The sequence below is a fragment of the Ochotona curzoniae genome, unplaced genomic scaffold (genome assembly GCF_017591425.1).
Source record: "Ochotona curzoniae isolate NIBS_2020 unplaced genomic scaffold, NIBS_Ocur_1.0 contig_2688, whole genome shotgun sequence".
NCBI lineage: Eukaryota > Metazoa > Chordata > Mammalia > Lagomorpha > Ochotonidae > Ochotona > Ochotona curzoniae.
The window spans coordinates 24988275-25010038 of record NW_024465553.1 but is presented as its reverse complement, the minus strand read 5'-3'; the positions used below and the strand labels follow the sequence as shown (position 1 = coordinate 25010038).

Below are 21764 nucleotides of genomic sequence, written 5' to 3'. Positions count from 1 at the left end.
ACACGCGTGCGCACACACACACACTCATGCAACACTCACACACACCCCTCAGGGATGTTCCAGTCCTCTGTGGACACAACGCACGGGGCTCCCCCAGGATCCTGTGCCCAGACGCTCTCCCCGTGTGCGTGCTGACTTGGCTCATGGTTGAGATGCTAACTGGAGCTGTTAAATACCAGCAGGAAGTTTCTCTCTGGTTTCATCAAAAAAAAAAAACACTTTTTTTTTCCCCAGAATAGACCTCTTTCTCCAGCCTTGAATTAGAGTAATGATGTGAAAGTGTCATTGTATGTCTTATTTAATACTTTTTTGTTACCATGTTTGTTTTAGGATCACAAGATGGGTGTGTCAAAGTGACCCCAGCTTACAATGGTGACCCCAACTGGCTTACAAGATCTCTTTGCCAACACATCTAGGGAAAGAAGGGGAAATTTTTCTTTTTCTCTATTCCCTCTAAGTTCCTTCCACATCTTAGAATAGAAGTTAAATCAGATATGCCAGATAAACAAACTGCAATTATGAAAGCTTTTAACATAATTATGAAAACTCGCCAAGTTCCAGAGCTCTAACTGCTGATAGTAAGCCAGTTTCAAAAGAGCAGCAAAGATTGTTCCAGATCTTTTTTTTTTTTTTTTTTTTTGCTTTTACATGGATTTTGTTCTTTGGTATTTTAAAACTCTAAATTACTATTCCAGGAAAATAAGAAAATAAAGCCAAAAGAGCATATGGCTACCTGTTGATTACACTGCTTTTATTTTCCATTTTGCATTCTACTTGACAAATATTTTTAACAGATACTTTTTTTTGATTTTGAAAGAAAAAATAAAGAGAAGGAGAGTCACAGAGAGATCTTCCACATTGCAGATCACTCTCCAATGACCTTTAGAGCCAGAAATGGGCCAGTCCAAAGCCAGGAGCCAGGGGTTTCCTCTGAGCCTCCCACGGGGCTGCAGGAGTCCAGGGGCTTGGGTCATCTTCCAGTGCTTTCCCAGGTCACTAACTACGGAGCTGTATGGGACGTGGAGCAGCCAGGACTAGATTCGGTGTCCACCTGTGATGCAGGCACCAAAGGCAAGGCTTTAACCTACTGTATCAGCTACTGGTCCCTACAGCGAGGTTTTCAAGCAAGCAAAAGGCTTAAGGAAAGTAGCAAACATAATTCAGATACCCATTCTAGCTCCAGAAGAGTTCTTGTAAGAAAAAAAAAAATCAATGTGTGTTTCTGAGCAAACACTTTGGAAATTCTTCTTTGGGACTTGCCTTGCTGAAGGCTTATTGGAATATCCTCAGAGGTAGCAAATGTCTCCCCATTTCAGGTGAAGATTTACTTTGGGGGAAAAAAGTGGTCAGATTCAGGATATGCATTATTAAACAATATAATTTGGGATCCAAGGAGGCACGGCACTGCAGCGCGGTCATACCGGCTGGTTAGCTCACAAGCCTGTCTTAAGGAGAATCTAGAATCACATAGGACATTTCAGCAACATCTGGGACAGCAGTGCAGCCCCAGGAGGAACCGCTGTGAAGGCTCAAGTACAGAGTCTGGTGCGTGCGGGCACCCACGTAAGGCGCCTTGGTTTTACGGCTGGGCGTGAGCATGCGCTTTCTTCAACAAAATCCACCAGCTTTGAAAACATCCAGCAGCGGGAGCCAACAGTCTGATGACGGCTCCGTTTCCAATGCCTGACGATGGCAGCTAAACGAGCTGACCGCATGTGTGTGTTTGCTTCCAGATCGATCTCCGTGATGATCCAAAAACCTTGGCGCGTTTGCTGTACATGAAGGAGAAACCTCTCACCTATGAGCACGGCGTGAAGCTGGCCAGAGCGGTAACCGTCACTTTTACCGTGAACTTTGAACAGCCGCTGGCAGACAACTTTAGCTTCTGCTTTGCGAGTCTCAATGTTGGGTGTGCCTCAATGCATTTAGCATCCTCTTACTGCCCATGGGTGCCCTCCTCTAGGTCCCAGGCCAGCTGGAGGAGCTATTTGGTTGGCATCCTGACCAGCCAACACTGTCTGTTTTCCATTAAGAAGAAACCTTGGTGAATGCGTGCAGCTGAAGTGCTTAACTGATGTAGCAACCCCTGGAACATCCAATGGCCAGGTCTAGGGTTGATGAGAGGAATGGTTCAGACATGTGTTTGTAAATCTTATGTAAATTATTTGAGTAACTCATGGAAATGAGGCAGAGACATTTTGTGGGTTTTCCTGGGAGAGATCTGGCAGGGTTGTGTTGGTCCACTATTTCTCACCAGACAAGGAATGGCCACATAGACACTGGCATCTGGAAAAATTACACAGGGAGTCAGGAGTTACCATTAGCTGGGGCATGAAGGATGGCCCCAACGTTTGGCCTCCTGTCACCTGTGTGGGAGACCCAGATGAAGCTCCTGGCTCCTGGCTTAGGGCTGCCTCAGCTCTGGGCATTGCAGCCATTTGGGGAGTGAGCCAGCGGAAGGAAGAGCTCTCTTGCTGTGTATGTGTGTGTCCCTGTCTTTCTCTGTAACTTTCAAATAAATACATAAATGGTGAAAACCTTGATTGGGGCACCTGCATCCCCCTTTGGAGTGCCAGGGTTCAAGAGCAGGCTCTGCTCCCTGTGCCAGCGTGCCGCTGATGCACATCTGGGGAGACAGCAGGCTCAAGTACGTGAGTCCCTGCCACCCACATAGGTGACCCAGGCTGAGTTTACAACCCATGACTTCAGCCCAGATCCAATCGTTGTTGCTCCTTGGGGAGCTAGCCAATGGCTGTGAGTGATCTGTTTTGTCCTCTCTATCTCACTCCCCTGTTCCTCAAATAAATAGATACAGAAATGAATAAAACACACTATGCACAGCCTCAGGTGCTGTCATGGAGTGGATGCTCACGAAGCTTTGTAAACAAGCACGTGTAATTCACAGCTTTGTGTAATTCACACCTATGCGTCATTTCAGGGCATAGGCAACCAGGAGGTCCCTGCTGGCCCAGCCCCTCTCCACGTGGGCAGGTGTCCCCCTGGCGCTGCTGGCAGCCAGCCTCCCCTCTCACTGGGGAACTTGCTCCTTCCCCTCGGAAGAGAAGCCTCCCCTCTGTCCCCGGCAGGCTTATGTCAGGAACAATGGCTGAGCTTGCACCCCGCCTTTTGCCCGTCTCTCCTAGCAACAGTTCTCAGCTACAGAGAGAATCACGTCAAGCTTACAAAATCCAATTTAAAAGAAAGCCAAGCAAGATTGCAACGAGTTTCATCAGGATTCGTGTAATTACAGAGATGCTGTGTGTGTGTCTTCTCTTTGGCCCTTCTGCCAAGCGGTTCATAGAAAGGGCATTTACAGGGTGTTTCTAAGGTGCTGGGCTGGGCACCAGATCATCCTACCAACAGCCCCTGAGGTCTGTATCTCATCACCTCTACTTCCCTGGGGCAAGCCAGGCTTGGAGAAGTCCAGTTCATACAGCAGGAAGGTGCAGAACTCCCCGGAAACCCGGCTCACTGTCCATGCTTTCTTCCACTTCCTTCCTGTCATCTGAAAACAGGCCCGGGGGGTGGGGGTCCTTCTTCTTTCTTATATACTAAAGACGCATATGATAGCATGCAAACAAGGAGGGCATAAAAAGTTTGTAGAGAATGGAATTTTGAAAAAAATAAGTTTCCCGAAGTGCAAACATTGTTTTGAAATCCATGCGATTTTTTTTTCTTAATGCGTATTTGTCCTGGATTTTTGAAGACCTCTTCATACATGTAAGTTTCAAAACTAATTTACACCAAAATAAATTATCCTCAAACTTCTTTTTTCTTTTCACTTTAGTTGTTAAGTCTCCTCATATTCTTTCCAACACTTAAATCCGTGGGGCCCCTACTCCCCTCCTGAGCCCAGCTTCCTGCTGGTGCTCAGCCTCAGAGGCAGCATGACGGCCCAATTATCTGGACTGCTGCCACCCACGTAGGGCGACCCAGATGGAGTTCCGGGCTCTTGATTTTGGGCTGGCCCAGCTCAACCCTGGCTGTGGTAGCCAGTTGGCGAATAAATCATTAACTGAAGATCTCTCTCTCTCTCTCTCCCTCTCTCTTCCTTTCTTTTTCTCTCCCAAATAAATAAATAAAAGAAATATAAATAAACACACAGATGGACAAAGTTATGGAGCCAGGGTAAAAAAAAAAATCCCAGATAGGAAGATAAATACATGGCAAGGTGCCCTTCAAAGCACAAGAAGACAAGCAAACTCAAGGGCCCAATGTCATGTGCCAAGGCCTCCATCAGTCTGTGCCAGCATTTTTTTTTTAAAGCGAATGAACTCAAACATTTGAGGTTCTGGAAACTTCCATAAACAGGGCATGGTTTTGATTTTTTAAGGAACAAAATCAGATGTGGCCGCTCTAAAGCAGCATTTCCTCAGCAATGTTTATAGTCTTATACCCCCTGATCCAAGAGCTGCACGCCTTCCAGTCAGCCACACTCCCCACCATTCCGTGCAGCCCACACTAACGCAATGCCTGGGCATTATCTACCCTGAGTTGGCAACCTCCAGCTTTGCAGTCTTGGAAAAGCCGGCAGCAGCAGGCCTGGCTGGCCGGGGAGTGTTCATCCTCATCTCGCTAGTTTAGAGCAATACAGATTCACTCACACATTCTTCGGTTCTTTTTCCTTTCCTTGGCTCTCTCTCTGCCTTTGCCGTGTTGGTATGAACCCTTCCAGTTCTCAAAGAAGGAACAAAGAGTGCTCCCTCTGCTCCTTTAGAGCCCAATTTATTCTGTTGGCCCCACTCAGCTTTTCTCTCCTCTCTCTCTTCTTTGGCAAGGAAATGCGTTCTTTTGCTTTTGCTTCTCTCATGCTGCTGTAAGCGCACACTCTCTCTCCCGCCCCCCTGTGCGTGGTCTTGTTCATCCACACATATCTTTACACTGTATGAGATAGCCCCGCACAGTGTCAGATTCTAATCTTTGCTGTTTACTTAGCTGTGCAGCTGCAGCAAGGTTACTTCGCCTCTCTGGGCCTCAGAGGCAGATCAATGGAGAGAAAAAAGACGCTCCATCTGCCACTCCGCAAAAGGTTACAACCAGTAGAACCAGACCAGTCCAAACCAGGAGTCCGGAACACCACCCAGGTCTCCCACACGGGTGGCAAAGGCGCAAGCACTGGGACAGTCTTCCACTGCTTTCCCAGGCACATTAGCAGAGAGATGGATCAGAGGCAAAGCAGCAGAGACTCAAACTGGCACTCCGATCTGAGACGTCAGTGTCCCAAGCTAAAGCTTAACTCACTGCACCACAGCACCCATCCACCTGGTGACGCCCTTGAGATGACACAGTGAATCAGCACAGTACGTGGTGTAACCCAGCAAGCGAGAGCTGCTGCCACACAGGCTTGCCCCCGAGACCTCTGATCGTCTGGGGACCCCTGTCTGCCATTATTCCTTTCAGTGTCTGTCTGACCCCTTGACAATCTGGAAGAAGTACTAAGTTTTTCTTCCAGTTGATTAGCTACTGGGGGTTGATGCATTTGTTCGTTTCTTCTTGTCAAGCTCGCATTTTCTGTAATTCTCTGATAAATTCCCCAGGTTTTGAGTCAATCGAGCTTTTGCAATCAGAAAATTTTTCAGAATAGCATTCTCTCTGTGTACAAAAGCATTATCTCCTTTTATCTCGAAAATAAGTCATGTACACACAGCGGGCAGAAGATCTAACAAGGGCCCCCAAACTCTGAGGTCCCACAGATGCACTGTACACTTTCTGCTCCAAGATGCACAGAAAATTCCTGAGTAAGAAAAGCAAGGCACTTCTTTGAGGGCTCACGGAATTATTTCTCTTAGCAATCCCTCTAACATGGGCTGTGTCTTTTCCTCAAACCAAGATAAATTCTTCACTCGGACCCAAACAGCACTCCCGTTCCGGTAATAATACTCACCTCCTAACAGACTTATTTCTCACACGTATTTCCCAAATCACACCCCAAATCTGTTGGCCACTTTTCCTGGAACTATCAGTGCAGCATGAGGTTATGTTAACCCAGTTGCGCAAGAATGCCTTTGTCTGTGATTCCATTATCTTCTGAACTGTCAGAACAGAAAAAGACAAGTTTGGGCAACTTCTGCATCATTATAAGGTGAACTCTGACTTGTTGGGGGGTAGCACCAAAGCAGATCCCAACCAGCTTTCCAGACCCTCAGTGGGCGCTGAGTTCAGCCGAGCTCTCCAGGAATTCCTGGAACTAACTCAAGATTATTGAGTTGACATACTCAATGGATTAATGAGATTTTGAAATCGTGCATTTTAGAGGCAAAGGGACAAAGATGGAGAGCTCCTGTCTGTTGGATCACTCCCAAAATACCTGCAGTAGCTAGGGCTGGGCCAGGTCAAAGCTGGGAGCCAGGAACTCAACCCAGATCTCCCATCTGGGTGGCAGAGACCCAGCTATTCGAGCCAGTACCACTGCTACCCATTGGTTTGCATTAGTAGGAATCTGGAATCAGGAGCAGAACTGGGACTTGAATCCAAGTCCTCCATCTTGGGCCGTGGATGTCCCAACCGGGATGTAAACTGCTAGGCTGAATTCCTGCCCTGCATGAGTTCACTATTTCCCATGTGTTTGTAACAAACATCGGGCACAATCCCAAAAGGCAACGCACTTTGACATTATTAGGAACATCTTCTGCCTTTTGTTCCTCTGCTGTATCTGTCTTTAATTTTTTTTCATTATTTTCTAATCTAAAGGCTAAACCATGCTCTAAACAAAAGCCATAAAGCACATTTTCAACATCCACCAATGGTTTCAATCCACGCCCTTGGCATTTTCCCTCGGTTTCTACAGTCGCCATTCTCGGAAACCAAAAGGGAGCATGGTAGATGTTAGAAAAGTTGGAGAATTGTTTCAGGACGCAGCTTTATCTAAAGCTTGGTTTTTGTGTCTGTGGCCTTTCAAATAGCTTGGTAATCTCATTTCACTGTCCATTTGACCAGCTGCTGCAGAGTTGAGCGATAAGGCTCATAGACACTGCCAGAAAACAAGGAAGTGAGCACACCTCAAGAGACCCAGACCCCAAGCCTATTTCTTTTCACCTGCTGTTTAATGCCTTGCTACATTTTACCTGTCGCAGTCTGTTCCCTCTTGATTATAAACTGACAAACTACTTCCTTTAGTACACACACTGCAAATGAGTTGTGCAGCAAAAGATTTCCCTAGAGTGCTTTGCTTGACCTGCCGGATGTTTGGAAACTATTGGTAGGAATAGCCAATGGCATGCTCCACTTGATAAATGCAAAAAAAAATGGACAACAGAGGATCAACCTTCCCACATGGGGCATGTACTGGACAGCCTCCTGCCAGCTCCACCTGTAGTGTCACGCTGCCCCTGCTTCCACGTTTGCATAAGCTACTGGCCATGCCAGGCATGCAGTTCTGCTGCCTGGTTTTAGGCCTCTGCTGCAGTTTCCAAAAGCTCACAGCCAGCATCCCCTGAAAAGGCCTTGTTTTTCAAAGGCATGCTTAGAATGTAAGACAAAAAGAAGTATTGCTCCAGGTGCCTTTGTTATAAAAAATAAAAAGACCCACATCCTATAGTTGGTTCAGGCTGAGCTTGTAAGCAATTAAATCCCCAGATCTCCTTCACAGCAAGTTCACATGGTCTACATAGTCTGAGGTTTTCTTTTTAGTGAGGATCTATAGTTTTGACCTCAATTTGTGTATTTCTCACGGAGGTGTTGCGATTCTCAAATATTCCACAGAATGCACTCACCCAAAGCCTTGAAATCCCATCCAAAGGAAGTACAAAATATTTTCTCACTCACATATGCAGAACACACACTGCCAAAGAAGATGTCTGGGTTACTAAATGTATAATGTCATTCTTATTTTTATACATTATAGTTTGTTTAATTTCTTTAAGATATGCCTTGGAACTGGCGCAATGGCTCAACTGCAAGCGCTGGCATCCCATAGAGGTGCGGGTTGGTGTTCTGGCTGCTCCACTTTCCATCCAGCTCCCTTTTTATGGCCTAAGAAAACATCTGAGAATTGACCAAAGCCTTAGGACCCTGCACCCATGTAGGAGACCCACTTGGAAAAGAAACTCCTGGCTCCTGGTTTCAGATCAGCTCAGCTCCAACTGTTGCAGTCATATGGGTAGTAAACCAGAGAATGGAAGATCTTTCAGCCCCTCTCTCCTTCTCTCTGTAAATCTGTCTTTGCAATTTAAAAAATTAATCTTTTTTTGAGAAAAGATGTGCCTTTAGCAGCATGCTAACACTGAATAGCAATACCAATCAGATATCCTATAAGAGGTACTTTTTAGTCGGGAATGACCAATAAAACCACTCCACCTACTCTATGGACCTGGCCAACCAAGATGGCGTTGGGCCCTCCCACATACAGAAAGAGATACATGTTACCTGTACTTGACTTTCACATTCCACATGCAAAGGAGAGAATGCTAAAAACAACTTTAGACAGCTCTGTTGTTCAGAAAATGCATTTCAACCATATCATTAGTTTGAATCCTTTCCTGGTGTTCTATATTTATTTTTTTACATTCTTATATTAGACACAAATGTTTGTAGGTCACTTTCAGAGTGTGTTGCTTAACAAAAATGATCTTCAGCCACTAATTTCTCTCTTATTTAAGATTTATTCTATTTATTTGAAAGGCAGAGAGAGATACAGATGATACGATGGGGAAGGAAGTCCTTCCATTCACTGGGTCACTCCCCAAATGGTTGCAACAGCAGGGGCTAAGCCAGCAGCAAGCTGGACCAAGCCAAAGCTAGGAGACAGGAGCTTCTTCCAGATCTCCCACATTGGTACAGGGGCCAAGTATTTTATTGTTGCTTTCCCAGCTTGCATTGCAGGGAGCTGATGTAAAATGGAGCAGAATCCACTACAAGCAATGACATAACTCACTATGCCACAGAACGAACCCCTTAACCATTCATTTCTAAGATCAAAATGTAAAACGTTTTCTAAAAACCAACAAAGTTAGATTAGCAGACACAAGCTGAACTGCAGAACAAAAAACCCAATTGAAATCAGCCCCTGAGCTGTTCCTAAGACAGAGGAGGGTTTTCTGGGCACCACCGCTTGCCTCCCTCTGATGCTTTTTTCTCTTCTGTCTTTAAGATTGGAGCCCAGTGCTACCTGGAATGCTCGGCCCTGACCCAGAAAGGTCTTAAAGCAGTTTTCGACGAAGCCATCCTCACCATCTTCCATCCCAAGAAAAAGCAGAAACGCTGCTTGGAGTGCCGCGGCTGCTGCTCCATCGCTTGACCTGGCTGAAGACGGCCTCCATCCCAGCTGTCGGGGAGTGAGGCAGCCAGTCTGCGGAACCAGGCACAAGCAGCCAAAAAGGAGGGCACGACCACAGAGGAGACCCCTCGTACAGACGCCTGTCCCCCGCCCCGGGTATCCTCCTGGGCGGTGCCCTGCCAGCCAGCACCACGGCTGCTAACCTGCTGGGCAGCCTGCAGCGTCCACTGCGCGCACTCTGCGAATGCTGATCTGGGTTTCCGACCACGCACTCTTGGAGCGCGTTGGAAGCTAAGCTCAAATGCCGCCTTGCCTTTCACATCTCTCCCTCGCATGAACCTGGAGCTAACCAGAAGGAAATCGTCCCAAGAGAACCAGACTCAGATCCTACAGCGGTGGCTTTATTTTATGCCTTTTGCAAAATATGGGAATCCCATCCATACTAACCTCTTTTTTCTAAATCTGCTGTTCTACCCATGTGTGTTATATTCACTTATAGTATCCCAAGAAATGTCCTGATTTCCAGTTTTCTCAGGCCTTACAATCCATACCAAATGAGCCTGGAGAGAGCATTTTCTATTCACTCACATTTTCATTGTGTTTTCTACCAAAGCTGTCAGAACCAGCAAGTACTGCTGAATGCCAGTCTATGAGGAGGCATGAGAAAATGTTAAAACTGTCGGAAACGTACAGAGCCATGACCTGTGAGTATGGTTGGGGCAAGAAAAAAACACCATCTGAGCTGTTTCAGGCCCAGTTTTGTTTTGCCAAAGATTCACTCTTGAAGTGCGTAAGTTGGTAGGTAGTGGTCTGGGTTTTGTCAATATTATACAACACTGGCAAACAAACCAACAAACGGACAAGCAAAATGGATAATGTTTAAGAAAGTAGTATTTCTGCATTTCCTCAAAATTGTTTGTGGGAGAAGAGGGCAGGACTCATCTTTTAAAATATTCTTTGTTCAATAGTTGTTCCTGCTGCTTCCCTTCCCCTTGGCAGGCCCTTCTTCTCCCTCAATTGTATACTTTCACCCATGCTTTGTCCTCCTGACCTAAAAGCAGGATCTCACCAATGGACATTAAAAAAGGCAAGAGTCAAAACCAAGAAATCCAAAAGTCAAGCAAAGTGCCTCAACTTCCTGCCTGCCCTTACCTTGCCTTGTATAATCGCCCATCCCACCAAATGTCATCTTCCAGTTACAACTGGAAATGTGTACAAATATTGTCCCTGCCTCTTTCCTTATTCATCTCCCCCAAATGTCTGTTTCGGGTCTAGATTTGTGCCAAGCCCTGGATCCATTTCCAGAATACTGTGCTACTATAGAAAGCAGGGACTTTGGACTTAAAGAAATGAAACTTCTCAGTAAGGAACCATGTGCCCTTTCTTTATGATAACTCCAAACACCCGGGAATTCTTGTATCATAGAATGAGTTACTTCCTATCCTTATATTAGAGGCCACAGTTACTCTCTTTGCTTACAAGTGTACCTGGATAACTGCTTGATCTTTTCTGTAAAAGCATAAGCTAAGTGTGTGTTTTGCAGTATGAAATCACAGCAATTCTAATTAAAGTCTTTCCAAATTCAAGAAGCCCCCTCCGCTAGAGGGGCAGAAGGACAATATGACTCATCCTGGCTGCTCCTAGAAGAAGCACATGAAAAGGAATGATACAGTGAGGGTCCTCCCCATTAAGGCCTTCTAGAATGCCCCCTCAGCTTTAGGAGTTTTTGGGTGAGATCTTCTGAAATGTGTTTTCCCATCCTCCACATTTCAAGCACGGTTTCCCATTCGTCACACACACACACACACGCTAAAGAAAACGGGAGTTCTGTAAGCCAAAGCTTGACATTTAAAGGGAACAACGACCCTCTGCCTTTGCCAATGGGAATCAGTGTGTCTGAACTCTAACTCTACTAAGGTTATGATTTCATCCTTTACAAACAATAATGAGCATTTAGCCCTGTAATAAAGGAAGTGCTGTTAGCTGGATGTGTTACATTATTGGGTAGTTACATCTTGTTAAGGGGCCACTCCTCACTCCTCATTGAATTGGATGAAAGCTTGCAAGCAATATGTTTGTTCTGCCAAGGAGAATTTTCCAGATGTGTGCACTCCACAGGCAAACAGTGCCACAGGTCATCGGGGATTAACTTGTTCTCGGTGGGGAAATCCCTCGCTGACTTAGAAGCAGAACATGACGGAGATTGTTAGCATCTGAGTAGAACACAGCTCCAAGAGTCCTTAAAACAATGCAGAATAAAGCAATTCTACGTGACTCGGTGCCATTCTGTCAAAGCCATCACATACTCCCTATCCCGTGGCAATGTCTAGTTCAGTTCACTAAAACAGTGCATTCTACCATAAGATTAACTAAAACTGAGAGCAAAGATACAGAAAGAGACCTCAAGATCTGAAGAAAGATGCCTTCATGGGTCACTCCATCTTCCAAAGTCAAGACACAGCAACTCATCTCAGAGAGAAGAACCTTAACTTCCCAGAGCTAGAAACAGTCTCAGAAGCAATAGCCCAGTTCCCCACGGTACAGATGACAAACTTGGGCCTAGAAAGGTGTGCCGGAGCAGAAGTGGGATATCCCTCAGCTTTTCTGCTTCCCAGCCAGTGCCTTTCAACCCCCTATCATCATGCATTCATTATCACATAGCATTAAGTTGCAGTTTTTATAGACATATTCTAGAAATTGTATATGCTTATCCAGTAGATTTCAGCCACATTTTGGACACATAACTTAAGGTAGTTAAGCTACTATGTATAAGTTAATCCATCAAGACAGTAGTGAACTAGAGACCAGCATTGTATCTGTGTGCTAAAAAGCCTGGAAACCGAAGTAATCCCAATATGATGGCTTGTTCAAACTGCTAACTTGAAAGATATATTTTCGTTCTGTGGTTAGAATGAATGGGTTCCTGTACCTACATTGGAAACATAAAAGCTCTAAGACCCAAGTCAAAGCCAAGTTCACAATAGGAAAGTTAGGCAAGAAGAGATACGTCCTACGAATGAGTACTGATGTTAATAAGTACCACAATCCTAACCCAGGAAGGGCTAAACTGAGAAGTCAAAAACTGAGTCACACACAAATGATAGGAAGTGGAGTTTGGATACTCCAATAGCATTACATCCAGTTGTGATAGGCAAAGAACCTTTGAGAGAATTTTGGTCCACGACAGAGTAACTAATGATGTGGCTAGAGTCATACACAATTTTCACCAAAAACCCCATCAGAAAATACTATTAAAATGGAAATCAAAGATTAGTCGCTTTTGCCTTCTAAATTTTAGCAGTAAATAAAGGAAGCTAACTCCAGTATTTGAGGTCAGCAAAAACGCCATTGTTTAGGGAATAAGTGTGGAGACTTAGGAACTCTACGAAATGTTTTTGGGAAAAAATATTTGACTTGAAGCAGGTCTCTCGGGGTACTCGATCACATTCGTAGAAAATCCATCCACGAGACTAAAGTGATGAAAGATTAGCAATGGGAATTTTTGCTTTAGAGGAAAGTCTGACTGGAGCCTAGGATCTAGCCAGTTGTTGTTCATTTTTTAAAACCAACCCTGTATTTTCACTGCCAGAAGGCAAAGAGAAAATCACAGGTCCCCAGCTCATCTCCAAAGAGTCCTGGAAGGGCTGATCCAAGAACAGACAAGGAAACTCAAAATATTTTCATTCCCAGGGCCTTTGGAAACAGAAAGGGAAATATCAAGCCAGGAGAACTGAATCTTTTACAAAGAAAGTCGGGCACTTAGGGAAAAGAAATGAAGACAAAGAAGAGGAAGCCAAAATCAAACACAAGGCCAAAACCCAAGCTGACAAGTCTCCTAGGGTCAAACCTGGGAATGCTACCTGGTTCCCAGAGGTTTAGGGAGAAAAGGCCTGGAGATGAACACAGCCCAGGGTCCACAAGGCCAATGTCATAATAACGCCACCACTGGCTATCCCAATGGGCAAGGCTCTCTGGATCTTGACCAGCCATGAGTGGAGGACCTCGCACTCTGACCTTCTCCGCTAACCTGAGGATATTTTTCCAAGTTCATTGGAAAATAAATAAGAAGTTAAATTTATTTTGGCACAAAAGATCTTGAAATCTGTGCATAAATTTTTTTTTCTCAATATGTGCTTTGCATGAAGTTGCTGAAGATCTCTGGTACACAGAAGGCCAGCAGGGGAAAGGTAGCAAGAAATACAGGAGAGCATGACCCATGACCCAAAATCACAAAAGGAATCTAGAAAAGCAGTAACTTATACGAATGATATTTATTCATCTTCAGTGGAATATTTTTAAATGGCATGATTGCTTGTTAAAGGCACAAACGCACTCGCAAAAGAGTAGCAAGAGTTCTTGGCTTTGAAATGCCACTACAGGAAACTGGGGCTTTTGCTGCAGAACTGATCTTGAGCGGGATCTACTTTGTTTCTCCTTACGGGATCTTGGGTCCGTGTCAGGGATGCTTTGGTGCCTGTGCATGTTGTAACATGCTCTGCCCTGACAGCTCTGCTCTGACTATGAGTTCTATGGTGGCTCTGCAGTTTTCTCATAATTCTGCAGGGTCATCAATCATTTCATGGGGGAAAAAAACATGCATTGTGAAAAACTACGTGTGGAGTTTGACATATTTTTTTTTTGCCCCCAAGATAAACTTCTTTTGTAATTGTGTTTTTCCCCCAATGAATCTGTGAATTGCTCTCATGCAGGTGCGGTAATTGGGCTGTGGTTTCCAGCAGGTGCTGCCAGCCTCCCAGCAAAGGCTACTGTCTTTGCTGAACCGGATCTGTTGGTGCTATAGAGGATGGGCTGTCTGGAGTGTGAGGGGAGGTGGAACCCCTGGGACTAGACCTGACTCTCACACTGAGGCTACCTTAGCTTCCCAGTGACCTATGCAAGCAAGTCTTAGTTCTTTGAAGAGGGAAAAAAGAAATCCTTCCTGCACTGGGCACTGTATGCAGAGCAGCGTCATAAGTGCACAGCTAAAGTTACCTCCAGCAGCTCTTACCTGCTGGTTCACTCCCCTAAAGGCAGACAACAGCTAGGGCCAAAGCCAGGAACCAAATGTAGGTCTTCCACGTGCTTGGCTGGAATCCAGCCACCTGAGCCATCGCTGCTGTGTCCCAGGTCCGCCTTAGCAAGAAGCTGGAATCAGGAACAGAACTTAGACCCTGACCTCTGATGCGGGATGCAGGCATCCCAATACTGGCTTAACTCATGTGTCCAATGTTGTCCTCCTACTGTTTTTATTAAGATCTGTGGTGACAGAGAGAAAGTTAGAGATCCTCTAGCTGCTGTTTCCCCAAACCATCACAATGGCTGGGGCCAAGTGCTTGGACCAAAGCCAAGAACCTAGAATTCCATCTGGTTGTCGCACATGGGGTGGCCAAGTACTTGGACCATCTTCTGCTGCTTTACCAGGCTCATCAGCAGAGAACTGATTTGGAGGTAGAGCCACCCACAACTCAGAGTCATTGCTCTAATGTGGGATGCCAGTGTCACTCAGGGTGGCTTAACCTGGTTTCCATTTTTTACCAGTAATCAGCACTGGAGCACACTCAGCAGAATTGTGTTTCAGGAATGTCAGCTCATATTCTTCCCCTTGGCTGCTAGCGGATCCGCCGAGCGTTGGGGTGGACCTTGCTCTTACCCTCTGTCCCCACATGCCCACAGCAGCATCTCAGTACTTGACTCCTGCAGTTTCATTTATCCCTCCTTCAAAGGGAGCTCCTGGCCCCCAGAATGCACCACCACTGGGGCCAGAGCGACCTGAAGTCATCTGTGTCCCTTACTAAACATGACAGCCCAAATTAAGGCTTAAGTAAAAATAACTCCCCTTGTTCATTGTAGGTGTTCTCACTGATAGAGCGAGTATATAAAAGACTAAAAATAGTGTTTTAATGATTTCAAAAGACATGCTTTATTGACATTGATATAGATTTTTCTCAGCATATTATGAAAAATGAACAAGGTAAAACTCACCCCCCAAGTGCCAGAATTGCTGTCATTAGCATAACAATCGATTTTTTGGTTTTTCTTAAATCACAGAAACAGCTGAGGTAAGATTTTACAGAGCGCAAAGGTCAGGCACTCACAAACTTTCCCCCTCTGGACTGACAGTGCAGTGTTACCCCCACAAACACAGGAAAAGCTTCAGTTTAATAAATGATAATTCCCACTTAAAATACACTGAATTAGTCACTCTTTTAGCATTGCTTGGGGAAGCTGTCACACTCTAAAAATATGAGTTTCGTTTCACAAGTTTTAGTTTTAAATGATAGCTTTCAGTTAAGTATTTTTCCCTGTTTTATCATAAAAAATGTTTTATCAAAAAGAATGTTAATTAAGTATCTTAAAGGAACTTAGGGAATTTTGTTTGGGAGAAGAACTGTGTAAATCCAACCACCTTGAAATCAGAGTTATTCTGTGTCAAGCCAAGCAAGCTCTATTTCTTGCATAGGTAACTGCTCTGTTAGTTATCTAGAAGGAAACACTTTCTCGAAGGAAGCTTGCCGTTGGATTTCCTACGCAGTGAAGAGAACTAGTGCATGGGCTTTGTTCTGTTTCTCGTTCTTGAAGCATAAATCCAGATGGAAATCAGCGCCTGAATAGAAGAGGAGAATTGAAAGACTTTCTAGGCTCATTTCCTATTCATATTCAGTGCATGCAAATCATTGACATAAACCCAAATTGGAGGAGGACTGGGAGACTTAAGTCATGTTCCGAGACTGAAGGTAAAGAAACATGAATGTGCAATTACTTTGCTTAAGGCACAAATATTGTCTCACATTTTTAGGACAAGCATACCGACTGACCCTGGTGCCTGACTTGGCCTCGAGAAGACAGTTAAGTTCCTCCACTAGTATCGGCAAAGCTAAACAGTCCTTGAACACAATCCGGGGAGTAGAGCAGCGTGGACTGCCACTGCAGGTGGATCCACAAGGCCCAAGGCCATGAACTGTGCTCTGCAGACCACGCCTTAGAAGGTCTCACACTCCGTGGTGGCTGTGGAGCAGGTTCCGCAGTCGCAGCGAATAGCCACCGGGTAGGTGTAGAAGGGATCCACTCCGGGGACACAGTTGGGCAGCTTGACAGTCACCTGTTTGGTCTCATTGTAGGTGCAGACTCGGTGGTAGGCTTCAATGTATGGAGGTTCCAGGATGGGCTTCTGTCCCCACAGTAGAAAACAGGGCACTCATTAGAACCTTCCTGCTTGTTTTTCTTGGTACCATTTGCCAATATGCAAAATTAACCTGCTTTTCATTGGTTTGCTTCTTTTTATCTCCTCCCAATAGCAAGCTCAAATATGATTTCATTCTTTCCCACATCCCAAACCACCCCCCCAGAAAGGTCCAGGATACATGGGGAGTGCTTGCTTAATCAAGATTTAGCCAATAGATAATCTTGATCTTGACCTCCCCTCTCCCAGCATCACCCACTATCACCCACTACAGTCTACACGATGCTTCACAAAGCTCATGGAAAATTGAACTAAGTAGAACAAGAACAACAGGCTGCTCTCCGAGTCCCTGTAAAGTTGATGCTCCTAATGGCAATTGCCTTGGATGTCGCTCATGGGTTTCAAAGTTGGCTGCCATTCAGCTGCACAACTCCAAGGAAAGTTAGACAATTTTACGCATTTATTTGAGAGGTGGAGACAGACAGACCAAGCAAATGAACCCCCACCCCCAAAGGCCAGGGAGCAAATCTAGAGACTGGAAGCTCAGTTCAGGTCTTCTTCTCTGGGTCTGCCTTAGTAAAAAGCTGGAGCTAGGTATCAAACACACACACTCCAACATGAGAGGCCTGCATCTTAACTTCTAGGCCAGAAGCTGCCTGTTCAATCCCTTCCAATTTGTTGAATTCTTTGTGCATGGGCACTTGGACAAAAGTTGTGAATCCTGCCAGAGTGCACTTCTCCCCTTCCAAAAAGTTAAAACACAGTCAAGGTGTGACCTAAGAGGCAGGAGGGTTTGCAGAAGCTGTTGGCACTGGAGTCAGGTGTCAAGGAGTAAACTTCACAATGGCAGGTGAAAATGAGAAGAGAAAGGAGGGAAGAGACAAGATGAGATCTTGCGAGGACAATTTAAAAGCCAGTCAGTCAGTGCCAGAGCTAAGAGCGTGTGTATGCCTGGGAAAGCAGGTGGCCACCACATTGCTGTGGTCCTGGACAGCTGGCCACTCAATTTGCAAATGTAAGTGGTGATGAATAGTTTCTGAGAGAAGAGTGATGAAAGTGGAGCTGATGGGGCCTTGGTGAGAAGAGCCAGCAGCTAGCTACAGGGCCTTCACCCCACAAACTCCTTATCTCAGCCCAGGAGGATTCTGGCATTGCTTGACTTTTGAGTCTCTATTTACAATGAAACACTTCTAAAGGGTTCAAGCCAGACTCAACCTACAGAGGCTGATTGGCTCTGTCTGAGAGAATCCTTTAGGATTCCAGACAACCTGAGAGGCAGAGATGGTGGTGAGACACAGAGGAATGGCCTGGAACCTACTCTTTCCATGCAGCTTAGGGCCTCCTTCTTGGCTATTCCTACCACAAGGGAGGGAATATAGCAGAGTTCTCTTACAGACTTCAATCAAGAATTTGCTCCTAGCCTTGCACTGACCCAGATCCCTCCATGTGGAATTAAATGGGTGCAATAGAAACACACATTGACCTCCAGGGATGATTCTTAAGCACCACAGAAATCATTAAATCTCGTCAAGGCTTGGTTAGAAGGGGAATCTTGCGGCTCACTTTTGGAAGCTGTCATATCATCGTTTTGTTTGTAAACCATGGAAAAGGCTATTTCCCCAGTTCTAATTCACATATCTAAAAAGGGGGAGTGGGGAAGGATGTTGAAGAATTGAGCCGCCCCAGCACTGACACCTGACTTACCTCCCAGGTCTCACAGCGGCCCCAGCAGGCATCCGTGGTGATGCGAAGGCCCCTGCAGCCTGGCTTCTTGACCAGGAAGGTAAACTCCCTCACAGCACAGCCCAGGAAGGTGCGCAGGTTCCTATTGGAGAGGCTGAGGGCACAGCCACAGCCAGCCAGAAGTAGGAGGACCATGGAGCCAAGGACGAGGGATGGCTGTTTCATGCTGTCCCACCAGAGAGGGAAGGAAGCAGACTGATGAATCCAGGGCAGCCAACAGTATGTGGGTCATTCTCAAACTTCACTCAGTTCTATTTGGATATTTGGATGCTGTGTTACGTGCTGTGTTCAAAGTCTTATTTTCAGGATCATTAATGGGAAAAGGACAAGAAGGGCAGAGGAACAGTAGTAATGATAGGCCCTATACGTGTTGCCCCTAACCCAGGCCATCACAAAACATGGATGGCAAAAGGTATCACGAAATTGGTGCCTGACATGATGGCCATTCATGAAACTGTCCAACTTATCACAAATTGATACTGTATTAATGCATTAATTGTGTCATCATGATCCAATTTAAATTCCTACTGATTCTACCTGGGTCATGGCCACCTATAGTGTGTTCTAGGGGCCAGAATCCTGCTTGTCCCACTACACACAGCACACCTGGATGTTGAAACAAGAGTGGACACTGCCTATGTTTTAACTGAGTAGCCCTTCAAACAGGAGTGCAAAATTACTCATTTCCCAATCTGAGCTCATGGCCTGCCACCGTTTCAGACTCTAAGGGATTCCCTTCCAGAGCAACGAAGTCCCAAAGATGGAACAGAGCTTACCTGATCTTGCTGCACACCCAACTTCAGAAAGCCACAATGACAGGTAGAAGTTTGCTGTGTCTCTTCCCTCTGCAACTGAGCTGCCTGATTGCTTAAATATACAGCAAAGGTCTTGTCAATCAAAACAAAAGAGAGGCAAATCCTTACAGGAACAACTAAATACATCAAAGCCATGGACTATAAAGCCAGTCTCTATTTTCCAAAACTGATGAACAGAAAGGGTGTTGCTTTGTTTCTTGACATCACCTACTGAAACACAAAGTTGCCTTGGTGGGTGACATAATCCTGGGAAAACAGTCAGAGGTAGTTCACCTGGCTCTGGGCAGAACAAAGGCACTGGGGCAAGATGGATTCGATTTTTCCTTTGTGGTAACCACAAGCTTCCTTTGAGACAGGGGCAAATCACTAGCATCTAGTGGCTGACTCTGCATTCCATAACATGCTTGAGTACATTGAAGATGACAAAAGTAATACTCTCACTGGAAAGATACAGGATTACTAACTAAAAGAATGGGACTCCTATTGTGAGGAAAACACTTGCAGAGTTTTAAAATTAGTGCAGTGTTAGAGATTATATTCTTAAAATGAACCATAAAGGAAAAAAATGCCAAGATGACCTAAGTGGCTATCTTCCAGCAGGAGAGTGAAAGGTAACTTTTCATTTCTCCTCTATGCTTTCCAGTATTTTTCATGTTTTCTATACCAGCTGGACTTACATAATAGGCAGTCCATTCATATGAATATCTTTACTTTAAAATACCCATTAAACATACATTTATACTGCATGTAAAGTCACTTGGTGCTCCTCTAATGAAGACATTTTATTATATTTCTGGTGTTCAGAAGTTAAAATAACAACAACAAAATGATACTTTCCTATAACTACGGGACACAGTTTATATTCCAGCCTTACAAAACAACAGGCAAATAAATTTTTAAAAACTACCCAGCTATGGCGTTTTTCTGAGTGCTCTGAAAAAGCAAATGAGGCCGACATCATCTTTGCCCTTAGTTTACATATCAGAGCAAATAGTGACCTAGCCGGAGACATTTAAGGTGCGAGTTCAATAAACAATGAAACTCAATGGAGAGGGCCCTGCGCGATGGCACAGTGGTTAAGGTCCTCGCCTTGCACGCCCGGGATCCCATATGGGCGCCGGTTTAATCCCGGCAGCCCCGCTTCCCTTCCAGCTCCCTGCCTGTGGCCCGGGAAGGCAGTCGAGGACGGCCCAAAGATTTGGGAACCTGCACCCGCGTGGGAGACCCGGAAGAGGCTCCTGGCTTCGGATCGGCATAGTATCGGCCCGTTGCGCTCACTTGGGGAGCGAATCATCGGACGGAAGATCTTCCTCTCTGTCTCTCCTCTCTGTATATCCGCCTTTCCAATGAAAAAATAATAAAAATAAATCTTTAAAAAAAAATAGTTGTATCTTATCATTCAAGTAGCTGTAAGAGAGGATTTTTCATTTCATCAACAAAAAATAATAAATGATGGACTGCTGTTTTAGCTTAACAGGCTAAGCTACCACCTGAGAGGACAGCATCTCATATGGGCTGAGAACTTCTCATATGGACTCTGGCTAATAAGTTCCGGCTGCTCCACTTCCAACCCAGCTTCCTGCTGACGTGCCTGGGAAAGTATTTAGGCCCCTCCAGATACTCAGGAAACGCAGCAGAAGCTCCTGGCTCCTGGCTTTCACCTGATCCACTCCTGGCCTTTGCAGCCATTTGGGAAGTGAACCAACATCTGGAAGATTCTCTTTCTCCATCTCTCCCTCTCTCTTTGTCTTTCAAATTTAATAAATTAAAAAGCAAAAAAAAAAAAAAAGAATCACACAACATCTGGTCTTTAAAAAATGATAAATGAGATATAATGAATTACACTGAGTTGATCAAAACATAATATAAATGCTTCAAAACATTAAATCATAACCCTAAAGATGTTAAATTTTTATATAGCCATGAGTACCGGGGGAATGGCTCAAGTACTTGGGCCTCTGCACACATGTGGGAGACCCAGAAAAAACTTCCTGGCCCTCAGCTTCAGATTGGTTCAGCTCTAGCCATTGTAGCTATTTGGAGAGTGAATCAGAAAATCGAAGATCTCTCCTTCTCTGTGTTTCTTTGTAACTCTGCCTTTCGAATAAAACTAAAATAAATCTTTAAAAGAAAAGAATTGTAAGCAAAATTTTTAAATATTTTGAGTTAAAGTAATGGCTGAGAGCCTGGACTATGCACACAGACTGCCAAAAAATATTAGCAGTTACTATTCTGAAGTATGTATGGATATAGATTAACCAGAAAGGACTTTTTCCAAGCTGTGTCCAGGTAGCTGGGATACACCTTATAGACATTCAAGATTTTTCAATGCCAAGCTGAAGGGGAGAGTCATTTTAGTGTCTGCCATTCTTCTTGCCTTATAAAACCCATTTTCAAGTAACAGCAATTTTCCTAAACTCCAATCACATGGTTGCCCTCAGTCACAGGCCTGGGACACATTTATAGGTTTTCATTTGATGGACTGTCCATCAAATGTCACTGTAGTCTACTAGTTTCGATCCCCAAGGCTCTGTGGGTCAATGAGACTCAAGCTGCTACTTGTGAATTGATTCCCCATGTGGAGACATTTGAATGCATCATCACGGCACCTCCCATCCCCTGCCCGTCTATTGGAGTTTGTTAGGGGATGCTCTCGTACTGCTTCCTTGCTTCCGGATAAAGAAATGATGGTCCAGGCCAGGCGCAGGAACCTAGTGACTAAAGTCCTCACCTTGCACATGCTGGGATCCTATATGGGCGCCGGTTCACGTCCCAGTAACGCCACTTCCCACCCAGCTCCCTGCTTGTGGTC

The 21764-nt window shown here is 45.0% G+C and overlaps 2 protein-coding genes across 2 annotated transcripts in view; one reads left to right on the top strand and one right to left on the bottom strand.

Moving 5' to 3' along the window:
* RHOJ (ras homolog family member J) overlaps positions 1–9235 on the top strand; it is a 67484-nt gene extending 58249 nt beyond the window's left edge. Inside the window, exons 4-5 of the mRNA XM_040975718.1 lie at positions 1734–1829; positions 9089–9235. Coding sequence (XP_040831652.1) covers positions 1734–1829; positions 9089–9235 — 243 coding nt within the window. The remainder of the gene's footprint in view (positions 1–1733; positions 1830–9088) is intronic.
* Positions 9236–16193: 6958 nt separating this feature from the next.
* GPHB5 (glycoprotein hormone subunit beta 5) lies at positions 16194–18302 on the bottom strand. Its single transcript, XM_040975717.1, has 2 exons — positions 18099–18302; positions 16194–16382 (listed from the first exon to the last, which is right to left on the bottom strand). Exons 1-2 carry the CDS (start codon positions 18300–18302, stop codon positions 16194–16196), a joined length of 393 nt encoding a protein of 130 aa, XP_040831651.1.
* Positions 18303–21764: the final 3462 nt, after the last annotated feature.